This window comes from Staurois parvus, unplaced genomic scaffold, assembly GCF_062004578.1.
Source record: "Staurois parvus isolate SC_StPar_1 unplaced genomic scaffold, SC_StPar_1.0 ptg000436l, whole genome shotgun sequence".
In the NCBI taxonomy this organism is placed as follows: Eukaryota; Metazoa; Chordata; class Amphibia; order Anura; family Ranidae; genus Staurois; species Staurois parvus.
In genome coordinates, this window is record NW_028318232.1 from 5,761,972 (window position 1) to 5,778,418 (window position 16,447).

General features: G+C 38.6%; 1 protein-coding gene across 1 annotated transcript in view; it reads right to left on the reverse strand.

The window, feature by feature from the left end:
- The window catches only part of SREBF2 (sterol regulatory element binding transcription factor 2), a 62,818-nt gene that overhangs the window by 15,515 nt on the left and 30,856 nt on the right, over positions 1–16,447 (reverse strand). Inside the window, exons 9-16 of the mRNA XM_089687707.1 lie at positions 14,668–14,852; positions 13,879–14,140; positions 13,601–13,770; positions 11,694–11,865; positions 11,202–11,313; positions 10,739–10,851; positions 6,476–6,605; positions 5,126–5,291 (exon numbers count right to left, since the gene is read on the reverse strand). Coding sequence (XP_089543833.1) covers positions 5,126–5,291; positions 6,476–6,605; positions 10,739–10,851; positions 11,202–11,313; positions 11,694–11,865; positions 13,601–13,770; positions 13,879–14,140; positions 14,668–14,852 — 1,310 coding nt within the window. The remainder of the gene's footprint in view (positions 1–5,125; positions 5,292–6,475; positions 6,606–10,738; positions 10,852–11,201; positions 11,314–11,693; positions 11,866–13,600; positions 13,771–13,878; positions 14,141–14,667; positions 14,853–16,447) is intronic.

Genomic DNA, 16,447 nt, shown 5'->3' on the forward strand with positions numbered 1-16,447 from the left:
AGGAACTGGGGTGAAAAAAAAATGGCAACAGGTGCTCTGGACTGGTAAGCCAAAATTTTAAATATTTGGCTGTAGTAAAAGGCAGTTTGTTTGCCGAAGGGATGGCGAGTGGTGCAATAATGAGTGTCTGCAGGCAACAGTGAAGCATGGTGGAGGTTCCTTGCAAGTTTGGGGCTGCATTTTTTTTTTAAATGGAGGTGGAGATTCAGTCAGGAACAATGGTGTCCTCAATGCTGAGATACCTGTATATATCCATCATGTCACGTCCATGCCATCACACTGCCTCTGCCATGTTGTGTGCTGTTACAAGCCTTCTACGCACTTTTTTCTTCCCTTCATTCTGGTACAGATTAATCTTAGTTTCAACCGTCCAAAGAATGCTTTTCTAGAACTGGTCTGGCTTTTTAAGATGTTTTTGGCAAAGTATAATCTGGCTTTTCCATTCTTCCAGCTTATGAAAGGTTTGCACCTTGTGGTGAACCCTCTGTATTTGCTCTCGTGAAGTCTTCTCTTGATTGTAGACTTTGACAATGATACACATACCTCCTGGAGAGTGTCCTTCACCTGTCTGGATGTTGTGAATGGGTTTTTCTTTACCATAGAGAGGATCCTGCAAACATCCACCACTGTTGTCTTCTGTAGATGTCCATGCCTTTTTATGTTGCTGTGCACTAGTGCATTCTTCTTTCCTCAGAATGTACAAAACTGTTGATTTGGCCACTCCGAATGATTTGTTTTGTGTTTGAAGCCTCACAATAGCCCGTTTCACTAGCATGGACAGCTCCTTTGAATTCATGATGTAGGTTCACAGCAATAGATTCCAAATGCAAATACCACACTTAGAATCAACTCCAGACCTTTAACCAGCTTAATTGATGAAGAAATAACGAAGGAGTAGCCCACACCTGGCCATGAAACAGCTTTTGATTCAACTGGCCAGCTACTTTTGGTCCCTTGAAAAAAGGGGGGATTGCTATTCTTAAGAGCTGTAATTCCTAAACCCTCCCTCCAATTTGGATGTACATAACCTCAAATGAAACCCAAGAGTGAGCACTTTCAGCCCATATCGATTATATGACTATAGCTTGAGTATGTTTTGCTGAATACCTGAAAAAAATCTAAAATTGTGCTTGTGTTCAAATATATATGGGCCTAACTGTATACACACACACACTTGAAAAAGTATTCATACCCCTTGAGATTTTCCACATTTTGTCATGTTACAAACAAAACCGTAAATGTATTTTATTGGAATTTTATGTGTTAGAGCAACACAAAGTGGCACATAATTGTGAAGTGGAAGGAAAATGGTTTTCACATTTTTTTACAAATACAGTAAATGTGAAAAGTGTGGTGTGCATTTGTATTCGGCCCCCCTTAGTCAATACTTTGTAGAACCACCTTTTGCTGCAATTACAGCTGGAAATCTTTTTGGGGATGTCTCTACCAGCTTTGCACATCTAGAGAGTGACATTTTTGCCCATTCTTCTTTGCAAAATAGCTCAAGCTCTGTCAGATTGGATGGAGAGCGTCTGAACAGCCATTTTCAAGTCTTGCCACAGATTCTAAATTGGATTTAGGCCTGGACTTTGACTGGGCCATTCTAACACATGAATATGCTTTGATCTGAACCATTCCATTGTAGCTCTGGCTGTATGTTTAGGATCGCTGTCCTGCCAGAAGGTGAACTTCCACCCCAGTCTCACGTCTTTTGCAGACAGGTTTTCTTCTAAGATTGCCCTGTATTTGGCTCCATCATTCTTCCCATCAATGTTGACTAGCATCCCTGTCCTTGCTGAAGAAAAGCATCCCCACATTCCAAGTTTGCTCTGTCTCCCACATGGCTTCTCACAAACTGCAAACAGGACTTCTTATGGCTTTCTTCCAACAATGGCTTTCTTCTTGCCATTCTTTCATAAAGGCCAGATTTGTGGAGTGCACGACTAATTGTTGTCCTGTAGACAGATTCTCCCCCTGAGCAGTGGATCTCTGCAGCTCCTCCAGAGTTACCATGGGCCTATTGGCTGCTTCTCTTGGCCAGCCTGTCAGTTTAGGTGAACAGCTATGTCTTGGTTGCTTTGCAGTTGTCATATTCTTTCCATTTTCACGTGATGGATTGAACAGTGCTACGTGAGACGTTCAAAGTTTGGGATTTTTTTTATAACATAACCTTGCTTTAAATTTCTCCTTAACTGTATCCATGTGGTGTATTCCATCAGGTGTGTACTTGGCCTTCTTCACTAATGTTCTGTAACAAACCTCTGAGGGCTTCACAGAACAGATTTATACTGAGATTAAATTACACACAGGTGGACTAATTAGTTGACTTCTGAAGGCAATTGGCTCCACTAGATTTTAGTTAGGGGTATCAGAGTAAAGGGGGGTGAATACAAATACACGCCACACTTTTTAGATATTTACTTGTAAAAAATTTTAAAACCATTTATCATTTTCCTTTCACTTCCCAATTATGTGCCACTTTGTGTTGGTCTATCACATAAAATCCCCCAAAAATACATTTACTTTTTTGGTTGTAATATGACAAAATGTAGAAAATTTCAAGCTGTATGAATAATTTTTCAAGGCACTGTATATATTTATAAAAATAAACAGGGCTTGATTTTCAGCCAGAACATATCGGAACACCTCCAGCTCTGGTCTTCTTTTCACCGCAGTCACTCCTAAACACAGAAGCCCAGCTTGTGTTCAGAACTGACAGATTACTTCTCCCAATTTTGTGCACAGATCACTCCCTGCCCTACACTCAGCACAGGGACAAGGGAGATGCAGGAGCACATAGTGCAGTGCAGTTATGGGAAAAAAGGCATTGTAGGCGGCACATTCTAAATGACCCTGATCCGTTTCCTGATGCCGATGATCTTACAGCAATCGAGAAACTGGGTGGTTCAAAAAGTAGAAAAAAAAAGTAGAAACAAAAGTAAGACACCTGCTGAACTCTGCACTTTGTGCGTCGCACAGCCCCTAACTCTGCACTCTGTGCGTCGCGCAGCCTCACACTCTGACCATGACCATGCAGGTTGAGGGGGGGGGGGGGGGGGGAGGTTTGAGATTCACACACACACACACACACACACACATATATATATATAAAGCCATATACGTGTATAAATACACACACACACTCAAAGATGTTGGTAACATACATACAAACTTTAACTGAGCAATCAGAATAATGATACTAATTGTTCTGCCTTTCCAGTAGTAAGTGTGAATTTTTAATTTATGACCATATAAACTTCCACAAGATGCAGTTTTGGTTTAAAATCAGAAAACCCACTCAGAAAGGCTAAATTGTTCTTCACAATTATATGTTTCACAGTACAGACTGCATTTTTGCAATAACACAGGCCTTGTACAGAAGACTAGAAGGCGCACACACCTACAATATTGCCTGACAAAGTTCTCACTCAGATTTTAAGAATCAAAACCTCAGAACAAAAATGTATATATTGCAGCTTATTGATTCTTCAGTATGGTGGATACTGCATTACATGTTCTGTTTTTCAGATTTTTTTTTTTTTTGGCCTTTTATTACATCTTGTGATCTTGCCAGTAACACACTGTCTTAGGATAACACTCACTGTACTTTAAAAGCAGCATAGTCATCATAGAACAGAACTACAATAACCTCCCTCTCTCCTCCATAACAGTGGGGAGGAGTTATGTAGTCCTCAGAGACAGTTCAGAACAATAACATGATAAGAGTGCAGCACAGAAAGTGGTCTTGCAGACAAGATTTCTGGAAGAATCAACAGATTGAAAAACTATCATATTTAACAGACCAAGAGGGACCAAAACAAGAGAAGTTAATTGTTAGGCTTTACATATCCTTTAGGTACGTTGATAAAGCTGGGGCCTCCATACTGCACTGAAGAAACATTGCACATAGACAACAGTGAAATGCAATGCAACAACAATGCACTACGGTGACACCAAGGTCAGAAAGAAAAGTCAAAACTGTACCAAACTTCACAAATATGAATTACTCCATATAGGAATATAAAAAAATGAATAAAATATTAGGAAAACTTAAATAATGAACTTAAAGCAGAACTAAACCTTTCTGTCTTTTATAGCCAAGAAAGCTGCCCTCTTGGTCTCTGATCTGCAATTGCCATAGTGCTGCATGTCATCAGTTATGACACCAGCCATTTGATGGTTTGACACTTTGGTTAAAGGATAAGTTCACCTTTTTAAAATAAAATAATTAATGCACATCTTTTTGCAGGTAAAAAGAAATTGTTTTTTTTATTGGAGCCTTTAAAGTGTTACTAAACCCAGGACCCTGTATTCACTATATCTGTTCACCAACAGTACACAGAAATGCAATTATTTTAGTAAATATAAACTGCCAAGTACTTTTTCTCATCAACAGTCTTGTGACCTCTATCAGTGTCCAGCTGGGCACTAGTTAAAGCTTGCAGGAGGAGTTTTCATTCTCCCTTATGAGGCTGCAGGTCCCCTGATGCTTTGTCTGTACAGTGCTGATTGGCCCTGCGCAGATCCCATGCACTCTCCCTAGAAAAAGAAAAAACACTCTAGTAGTACACGCCAAACCGAGCATGTGCAGAGTGTCCCTGAGGCTCTGTTCTATCAGCAGATGAAATGGGAACAGTGAAAGAAGGGGAGGATCAGAGAAGACAGGATCAAACATTCTTTTTACACAATGCAGAGCATTAACCCCTTAAGCTCCACAGTGAGTATAACAAGCATGCTTTACTGCATATAAAGACTGATTTTACTGTTGTGGGTTTAGTAACACTTTAAAGCATTGCACCCGTGATCAGCAGATTGAGAGTGCCATGCAGGATTCCTGCAGACTTGTCAGTGTATCGGTCTGCTCGTACCTCGTACGGGCAGGCAGATATACACTGACAGGAAGAGAGGATGAAGTAACACAGAGCTCAACAGTACCATGGTAGTTCATTGACAAGTACAAGCTAACAGCCACAAAGGCTGTCTTTAGATTGTGGCAGTGGGAGGGGGGGGGGGGGGGCGGATCAGAAGAATCCTGCCACTGCAATTTGCACTGGCCTAATTTGCGTGTGAATGTAGCCTTAATGTTTATTAGTTAATGCAGACAAATACAAGAACAATAATTTACCTTATTCAAATCATTATTGCATGTACCACTCATATTCAGACTATTCCATAAGAACGTACTGGCTTTCTCACATTGAGTGAAAGCATTTTGTGAACTCTCAGTCTTTCCCAATACAGACATTTGCATGGCTCTGCACATGTATACTACAGCTTTTACCAAGGGGTTCCTGAAAAACAAAAGCATGTCACAGAAAAGGGACAGTTTACTCTTTTCAATAGTTTTAAAAATGTTGTACATATATAAAGAGGATCAACTTAGAGTAAATGTTTTTATTAAAGTTCATTCATAATAATGAAAAAAAAAAAAAAAAAAACACGGCACAGGATGATGGAAAACAAAGGGGAGAGAAGCAGACATGAAAAGAACGTAAACATTGTTAAGGAGAGTGTGTGGTGGGAGTGCAACAATGAGGAGGGCAACAGGGACAGAGAAGTGCTACAAGAGCCATGAACATGTAATACTGTGTGGGATGGAACAAGGACTGACACAGAACAGGAGATGATCTTCTGCAAAGGAGAGCAGAGAGGGGAGTGAACACAGGGAGACAGGAGTATACTTAGTGAGGGTGTAAAGACATTTCTGTGCAAGAAGCATCCAGTGCCCTTCTCTTTTGGCATTATACAGGGTATAGGAAGGATAGATCTGTGTATCGAAGAGACCATCTCACTGCTGGCATAAACACTGGGAAGTGAGGTATGTGTGCTAGGGGCAGGATGCAGGGGAAAGACAGCATGTCCTGGAGATGAGCACCCACCACATTGGAGGTAGAATTCTCCATTTGCAAAAATAATACTTCTTGGTGCCAAGCTTATTTGCACCCAAAAGTACCAACCATTACAAAAAAAATAACATCTAGATCAGATACAGAAAATGGGGAATTAAGGTAGAATCCCCAACACCTCTAGAGATACATGTGTTCATAGTCAGCTTCCCTTTGATACTATAAAAAATCCTCCTCTGTCCTAAACATAACCTTCTTGACCCTGAGCCTCTTTTGGCAAATGCACCCAACACAAGAATAAAACCGCAAGACTCTGGAAACAGAACAATGCTGTACTTTCAAAAGAAATGTCAACATTTGCAAATGATTCCTGTGTCTCTATCTCTGAATATACTCTTTTCTTCAAATTTGTAAAGCCAGTTAACCTGTGCTTAAGATTTTTTTCAGCAAATGCTTAGTTTGAATCCGCAGGTTTGACAGGTTTACCTTAATACCTCGGACACATTATTTGAAAGCCTAGATAACAAATACAATGAAGAGTAAAGGAGGTACATTTCTAGGGACAAGTAGCTATAAAGTAACCTTCTACCAGGTAACATATGTTTCTATACTTATAAATAAGGACATACTCAGCATCTAGGAGCTTGGGAAGTCTTTCAGCATCCATATACTGAGATTTCACAGAAGAATCATCACCCTGAAGCCAACCAATCGCCATTGAGGATACTGCATACCACCATCGACAAATAGGATCCGTACCTGTAAGACATTATAAAGGTTTATTTTCAAGATTATTAACCTTAAACCTCATCATGTGTAGTCACACACTAATGTAGCTTATTACAATTAGCACACTAAATTGTTTGTTATGGTTGGAATAAACTAGTGTCTCAGATATGAGATTACGCTAATGTGCTTGAGGACAAACCTGCCTTCTTTAAATTGGATTTTACTGATAGAGCACAAAAGGACTGTGACACAATTGAAACCTGGTCCTTGTGTAAAGCTTTGCAAAAAAAAAAAAACCAGAGTGTATGTATGTATGTATGTATGTATGTATGTATGTATGTATGTTAGATATATACAGTTATGTTCAAAATAATAGCAGTCAGACATCACTAACCTGATCAATCACTGTTTTTGGTAGAAATGATATTTCTACATGGCAAATAATTTACTAGCAGGTGTAGTAGAGTAATAGAAATCCAACAGACCCAACAGTCATGACATGCATGCTGCTGATTCTGTGTAATTGAATCACTAAATGAAAGGAGCATGTTCAAAATAATAGCAGTGTGGGCATGCTGGAGTCATTTCAAATCCACTTCTACATATCACAGAATAGTAAATGATCAATCTAGATCCACGGATTGAATTTCCTAACACAATGCTGTATCGAGGAATACCCGGTTCACCGAAGACGCTTTTATCACACGTAAAGATAGGCTGTAGTGCGATATCATGATATGTTTTACGGGGTTTCTGATCCATGTGTTACCCCACTGTCTGATCTTGCATGTAACATATACTAAGCTATATTACCTTTCCGGCTCGGCTAATACTTAGGGAGGTGATCCATTTTAACTTTCTATTGCCTATATACGCTACTGCCACTCGACCCATTCCCCCCCCATTATTTTTTTTTTTTTTTTTATCCCACCTATCATCTCATCCTACATCTCTTTTTCTTGCTGTTCTTCTTTCTGACCTCTCTCTTTTTTTTACACCTGTTATACCACCTTATCAGTCATTCTTCACCAACCAAATAATGCTTTCACCCTCACACAGATAGGACACACTTCATCTGTATTATACACTTAAACTATAAACATGTGAACCATGACTTTAGCAACATCTAATGCTTTCCAGGCTCTAATCCTCATATCACCTCATCATTAAGCATTGCTGATACTCAAGACGAGATGACATACACCTGCAGTGTTGTACCTACTCTCCTCTAAGTATTCAATGGTTTGAATTGTAAGCTTGATGTATTGTTCTACACTATGTTGTTTTGTATTCCGGTTTACACTAAATCCCGTCTGCGAAACGGAAAGCAATATTTCATGTCTGTGTTCTGACTGTGCTTTATAGCTGTATATGCTCTATATGCTATCTTGTCTATTCTTATATTAATAAAATATTTTTGGAAGAAAAAATAATAGCAGTGTGGAGTTCTATTAGTGAGGTCATTCATTCTTTGAAAAACAGGTGGCAATTATTGCCTTTATTTAAGGAAGGAAGGCAGCAAATGTTGTACATGCTGGTTACAGTGCATTTCTCTCTGAAATTCTGAGGAAAATGGGTCGTTCCAGACATTGTTCAGAAGAACAGCGTACCTTGATTAAAACGTTGATTGGAGAGGGGAAAACATATAAAGAAGTGCAGAAAATGATAGGCTGCTCAGCTAAAATGATCACAAATGCTTTAAAATGGCAACCAAAACCTGAAAGACGTGGAAGAAAGCAAAAAACTACCATTCGAATGGATAGAAGAATAGCCAAAATGGCAAGGACTCAGCCAACAATCAGCTCCAGGAAGATCAAAGAAGGTGTAAAGTTACCTGTGAGTACTGTTACAATTAGAAGACGCCTATGTGAAGCCAAGCTATCTGCAAGAAGCCCCTGCAAAGTCCCACTGTTGAAAAAAAGACATGTGCTGAAGAGGTTACAATTTGCCAAAGAGCACATTGACTGGCCTAAAGAGAAATGGCGCAACATTTTGTGGACTGATGAAAGTAAGATTGTTCTTTTTGGGTTTAGTGGCCGGAGACAGTTTGTCAGACGACCCCCAAACACTGAATTCAAGCCACAGTACACTGTGAAGACAGTGAAGCATGGTTGCGCAAGCATCATGATATGGGGATGTTTCTCATACTATGGTGTTGGGCCTATTTATCACATACCAGGGATCATGGATCAGTTTGAATACATCAGAATACTTGAAGAGGTCATGCTGCCTTATGCTGAAGAGGAAATGCCCTTGAAATGGATGTTCCAACAAGACAACGACCCCAAACACACCAGTAAACGTGCAACATCTTGGTTCCAGACCAACAAGATTGACGTTATGGAGTGGCCAGCCCAATCCCCGGATCTTAATCCAATAGAAAACTTGTGGGGTGACATCAAAAATGCAGTTTCTGAGGCAAAAACCAAGAAATAGAGAAGAACTGTGGAATGTAGTCCAATCATCCTGGGCTGGAATACCTGTTCACAGGTGCCAGAAGTTGGTTGACTCCATGCAACACAGATATACAGCAGTTCTCAGAAACAGTGCTTATACAACTAAATATTCATGAAGTGATTCAAAGGAAAGCAAAATCTTCAAACATTTTTCAGTTTATATAGTGAATGTTTGAGTTTGTAAAGAAGAATACAAACACTGCTATTTTTTTGAACAGTCTAATATTCACTTTCCTTCAAATTTTTTTTTTTAGAGGAACAGAAATTTGATATATTTTTCTTCATGTTTTGATTTGGAATAGAATGTGTAGTGTTCCCAATGCATTTGTGTGTATGGAAATAAAAGCGATTAGAAGGATTTTGAGCTTTATTCACTTTTTTCAACACACTGCTATTATTTTGAACACAACTGTATATATTTATTTTTATTTTTCTGCTAAAATCAGCATCAACAAACCAAGGCATATGGTAAAGAAATAAACATTTGACAGTCATTCGATCAGAGACCAGATGATTTAGGAAGATGGTGATCCCATAGGGTATACTTTATTTTTCAGTTAAACACCTGCATCAAGAGGAAGGGAAGCTTATGTATAAAACAATGCTTTAAACACATTTCTAGTGCTCAAATTGTCAACTGCAATGCTTTACAGTTCTGCAACAGTTTTTAAAAAGGATACAAAATTGTTTTGCATGTACTTAATTTATTAGGCCAAGGACTAAAAATTGCACATTTTTTTCTATTTTAAAATATTTTTCTTTCTAATAAATATGACGCATATTAAGAAACTGCCAGTAGAGGGAACTTTAGGCTTCTTTATACATATTGTCTTATATCTCAAATTTATTTAAGGTTTATTTAAAAAGCACAGTAGCTAAAGTTGAAATTTCCACACATGAATGAGTCAGAGCAGTGCCTACCCCTCCCTCTCAATGCCTCTGTCCTACAAATCTACTTTCACTGTTTGAACTGCTGCTGTAAGTTCTTTTAAGTGCAACTATGGTAATACGTTCTGTTATAGAGGAACATTGTAAACAAAACCATGCTGCACTAAATTACTAGCTTGGGAGGTTTACTGAAAGCCAACCTAATGTTATGGATCAATGTGTGCAACCAAAAACTTCCTGCCCCTGTACACACTTCTCCACTTTTTGGCCATTGCATCCAAACACATTTCTTCACTTATCACCCATGTGCAATTCTCCACTCACCACTACTGTACCTGCGAGCACTTATTGGCCAATGCATCCAGACTTCTTAACTTACCACCCATGTGCAATTCTCTGCTCACCACCACTGTACCTGCAAGCATTTACTGGCCAATACATCCAAAACTTCTTCACTTACCGCCCATATGCAATTCTCAGTTCACAAACACTGTATCTGCAAGCACTTACTGGCCAATGCATCCAGACTTCTTCACTTACTACCCATGTGCAATTCTCTGCTAACCACCACTGTACCTGCAAGCACTTACTGGCCAACTCATCCAAAACCTCTTCACTTACCACCCATGTGCAATTTAAGAATTCATCTTGATCAACAAATAGGCCCATTTTGCTAGTCCTAGTATAATTCTGTTGTTTGCAATCAAATTTCATTTTAACAGATATCATAAATGCCATTGCAATTGACTGTATGAACACTAGATTCTACATCTAAAATGCAACATAGCAGAGTTGGAAAACAACTTTGACATGACTTACTGTGATTAGACAATATACAGGGAGACCCTCCAAGTGGGAGGGAAGTGGTGCTGCTAACAGAATCTGCAAACACATTTAAAACCTTCAAGTACTCTTGAGCTTTAGAAAACTCACTGCAAAAGAAGAGTTTAAGGTATTAGTGATACATGTGGAAAACAAATACAGAAATACATTTTTACTGCAGGCTGCCTATCATAGGCCCTTTACTTTTATCATGTTGAAAAATACAAACATGATTTAGCACTGCACTAAAAGGTCCAAAAAACAAAACAAAAAACAGTGCGGCAACCATGGAAGCGTTTGATTTTATGTAAAAGAGATAGCAATTTATATGAAGTTTTCAATAAAGAGAATAAGAATGTGGGAGAAGTGGATAGCATATTTAAAACCTTGAAACACTTATGTACTTCTGGACTGGGTATGCATATAAACATGCATACCAAAATGACAGAATTGCTCATACCAGCTTTCTTCTTCCGGAGACACTTTGCTGCTCTCTGGCTTTGCCAGTGAATACAATGCTTTCTCCAGCAACGATTCACAAAATGTTCGATGAATTTGAGCAATGGGGTCAGCTGTATTTGAGAAAAGAAAAAAAACTGTTTAGCTCAATCCAACACACATCTTTTCCTACTAATGTTCAATATTAATAGAAAATATGAGGTATGTATAAAGCCAATCCAGGATGAAAACCAGGAAACCTTAATTTGGGTTTGAATATTATATATATAAAAACATTTTTTTTAACAAAGTCGCACAAAGTGCTCTTTACTAATAAGCCAGGTAAACCCAAGTTGCATATTTATATTTTTTTTGCAAACGTTATCAGTTTGTAAGGCAGGTTAAGGTTTCGAATTTTCTATGATCACAATGCTGCTACAAGTGAACCTGAAATGATGTCACGGTTTTATAGCAGGGTATAATACTGTGCTGTATGCGCTCCAGCTTCTCTCACCAGGATTTCTTGAGGAGCTGTAGAGAGACTCCTTTGCAGCACTCTTCACAGTCCAGTTAAAGTGGATAAAGAAGTGTTTCCCCATCGGATGTGTTAGCCATCGCAAAGACTCTGGTAAAGAATCACTCTCTCCAGTAGAGTTATTACTTTGTGCACAACCAAGAAAATATGCCTGAATGAGAAGAGCCATATTAAAGCATGTTAAAAATGAACAGTCATGTTATCTTGACACAAAGCTTCTTTTTTTAAATAGGAGAACACTAAACTGAAACATCAAAACATCTTGGAGTTAGGGTCTGTCCACCCTCACTATCTACAGAAAGCACAGAATGTTGAACACTGTACTGGACCCATACAGCAAATTCTGCAGAATAAAGTTACCCATTTAAATTTACCATTTTGTTGCACAGACTATGCCAATGCAGGGCTGCATTTTTGTAAAATTAAGTTCAATTTGTTTTAAAATCTACTATCAGAGGGTGTCCCCATTCACTGAAAAATGAACCGGTAGAGAAGCGACAAGAAGAAAAAAAAAAAAAAAAAGTGTCCTTGTGCCTCCCCACCCACCCCCAAATTAAAGTGGCACTCTGGTCCTTGTCTGAGCTGGGTTGTGTGAACAGTGCGCTTCTTTTCTTAGGTTCCAATATAGAAGCCATCTCCTTGCAGGATGACTACTTCTCCATTAGGCCCTAAGGAAAAAAAACCCAAGTCATGTGACTTAACACGTCCTGGGAGCCAGGTGATGTCAGTTTGCGGACAAACTGTAAAATTGAACAGAGAACAGGACACGGTACAGGAATGATACAGACCGATTTTATGCACAAGGAATGTCGTCCTTATAAATGTGTATTTTACGGTTTTAATTCTTTTAATAAATGCTTTTATATAGAACTACTATGAATATGTTGTTTGCTTTGCCCTGTGTGTTATCTCTTGAATAAGAGGTGGTGGTAGAGCTGAGGAGAGGACGAAATACCATTTAACCCCGCCGGGGAAAAGTAGTTTATGACATTTGTAATTTAAAAGGTCAATAACAAAGGTGCGAGCACATCCTGGGTGCAGTGTTATCAAGAGGTGAAGAGGAGTAAATTGAAGTGGATGAGCTGATGCTCATCTATGCTCAAAAAGACATGTTCTGAACAAGTTGTTCTTTGTGTGACAATATTAGTACATTTAATTTCCAGCACAGTGGAGTGTATCAGAGAACAAACACTGTATTTTCAGCATGATGGATTGTATCATAGAGAACAGGCATTTTATTTCCAGAAAGGTGGTTTATAGTAATTAAATGTGGCACATTTTAGAATACGTATTTAGGCTCCATGCACACTAGCTTAAAAAAAAACGCCAGTGCTCTTGGAAGGGGAAAAAAAAAAAAAGTTAATTTTGAGAATGTTTTGTACTAGCATTTAGCAGCATTTATTATTTTCTTCTGCCAGAAATACGCTCTCAAAAATGCAAAATAGAAGGGCTTTTTTTTTTCTGCCTCTACTTAAAAAATACCTCTAGAGTCTAGACTACCTAATGTGTATGGACACATAGGATAACAGTTACTTCTACAAGCAAAACGCTAATCTAGAAGAAGCGTATTTTTTAAACCAGTGTGCATGGAGCCTTAAGGTATCTCATTGTAATCAATGTAATTTAGTATTCTATTACTTTGTGTATTATATTAACACTATATTGTGATGAAAAACATAGCTGAACAAATTACAGTTTCTTTCTGTAGTTTGTAGTGTGGCCAGCTACTTTCATTTGAAAGAGGGGAGATTTAGCAGTACAGGGGGTTTAAGATATATTTTTTCTGATTAAATACTGACTGCAACAAAAAAAATGCGTGCTTAATACTGTAGCTAAATCGAACATTTTCAATTTACAATGCAATTTGGAGATTACTAGTCACTTACAGCCAAGAAAGAGAACCTCCCAGAGAAGCTGATCTTCATCTGCACAGCTGTAGTTAGGTGAATTTCTGCAAGTAAACTTGGTGATATTTTGTCACCTGCACACTCAGCTAGGTTCACAGCACACAGAGAAAGGTTGAGACCTGAGCAACGCCAACTTGAGGACAATTTTCCTAAAGGAAAAGTGTAAATAACACAAAAGGTAAAACAAAGAAGAGAGCTCAAGTACACGAGCATGATAAAAAGCCATGAAAAAAGCTATTCAAATGCTGCTGTTTTACCTGTCAAATGCAGCTGGTGCAATTTGTGATAAACAAGGGCAGCATCACGGGCACTGGTTGCAGCTTCATCCTGAAATTCTCCTTTATTACAATGGCCAGGCGTACGTTTCAGTAGCCAGCGTACCAGGCTTATTTTCTGTAGACTACAACGTATAATGTTCCAGGACAGGCTGCATGCAAGGTCAAAGCGGGAAGCTGGGAGAGATCGTCCAAGTACACAAAGGCAAGTCTGCAAATTTAATGCTGCTGCTCCAAAATCTCCCTAATAAATATGAAAAAGCAGGTACACCTAAGATAATATTCAGTACAACGATTACTCAAAATCATCCTTTATCTGTTATGTTTATACATACAACACGCACTTTTCCTGAACAAATATTCTGAGCCACTGAGTGAAATACAATAATCTTGCTGGAGGGCACAGCAGTGCAAAACAGGAGCTATGGGACAAATTTACCACTTTATTTCTATTTTTGCACTACATCTACATGCAGACCAAGCTGTCCAGCAAATATATTAGTGATATTACAGGGGTTGGGATAGGTTGGGTTTTTTTTTTTTCTTCTTTCTGTGTTTGTTAAGAGTGACAATCTCAGATCTTTGGATAGAATTTCATCATTGGCTGCTCAGGATTTCAAGCACAGCTGCTACAAAGCCACAAAAACCTACTGCAAATCCTTTCATAAATGAAAGACAGCCAGATTTGCACAAGAAAATACACCAGATTTTGTTACAAACAACCCCCCAGTATGTAAGCAGAAAAATGCCTTTCAAAGATGCCCAACCTACCCGAGCAAGATCCAAATCAGCTTGTTTTCGGTGTCTCCAGAATTTCACAGAGGAACGAGAATGCAATCTTGTCACTGGCTCTCCATGGATCAACAGTTTCATGAAAACACTGAGAACAATCACTCCATTTACCAACCAAAGAATTAGAGTTGGGATAAGCCAGTCAAGCCAGCTGCCAGAAAGACCTGAAAAGGAAAGAAAATTAGCAAAATTACAGAAACACTACCCTAGTAATTAACAATACGAGTCAATGAGCATTGATGAGTTACATTTCCACTGTTTCATTAGGGATCACTGGAGTTTAAGTGATACCCTTGTCTAGCCAATTTAAAAAGCAACTCCACTTTTGTTGAAAAAAACAATCCTTTCTGGATGAGCAATGTACATTGCAGGGATTTTGACAAACTTTAGTAATTTGTCTGTGACTATGTGCAAAGTGAATGTCATTATAATTATCAATCAGCAGCTGCACTTGCAAGGTTCTAATGAAGAAGTGTCAGGGTCTGCATCCCTTTAGATATGATTTCTTTCTGGGAGTATCTCACCAAAAATTACTTTTATGAAGGGCATGCCCAAAATCTGACGTGTCGCTTAGTGCAGGCTTCTTGGAAAATCAGTGAGCCAATCACAGAGGCAGGAAATTACATTTCGGGATTGGGGGGGGGTCGTTCTGTACACACCCCAAAGACAGCAGCTCATTCTTAAAAGTGTTTGTTACCTCAACATTTCATATTCCTAATATGTGTATGTTGTACCATGTACTTGTGTTAAAAAGTATCCTATCTGTGTATTTCTTCTTTTGTGTGAAATAGCTGGTGATCCTGTCAGTCCCCCACTTTTATTATTTCAAACTGACTACACTAGCCATAGAAGCACATTCCTTAGGAGCATGGACAGGTTTCTCAGTTATAAAAAATAAAGTCTGTCTGTCACGCACACAGCTTAGACTAAAAAACACTACATGATTTGCAGGTGTGAAAGTGACATGTTTCGCAATGAAAGCGAAAGTAAAGTGACAGCACTAAGTATCTGTAATAAATAAATGCAGACACAGACACAGAGACACACACTCACCATGGCCACCCTGTAGCAGTAAAGCTGCTACAGGGTGGACAGCAAGCGGTTAAACTTAATGTGTTGTTTTGCAAGGTAAGGGTTCACATATACTTTAAATTTAGGCCTCCAATGCAGATTTTATATTATATGAATTTATTTTACTGTATACTTGTACATATATGTATTTAGGATCAGCACTTCCTTACCAGAATATATTTGACAGTTTAAAAATACAGATATAGTTTATCATCCTGCAGTATGTTAAACAGTCAGCTGCTGGAAGTTTGAATCACTAACAAGATTTATATCTCTTTAGGACTCCGGGAGAGAGGTTCATATTTTAGCTTGGATCTCTTTGATCTGCTAAGGACATTACAAATGGATATCCACTTGCAGCATGTCCGTATCATCTATCCACTCTGTTGGTTCATTTACTAAAATTACATTGTAAAGACTATAGCAGTAGAATCAAGACTACTCTTCAAAGAAGATTTGTAAGACTCTATATAAAAGCAATGGCCAAGAAAACCTGACCTAATACTGAGCGGAGCCTTTACATTCCGACTCATTCAGTTTTGGAGTCTGGTTGGTTTTGTTTTCCAGGTCAATGATTTGCAATCAATATACAGTTTGATATAATTTGCTCATGAACAAGAACTTTCACCTCCCATTTTAATCCTGCCTATTATGTGTATTCTTATGTGTCCTTGTAGTTTAAAAGTTT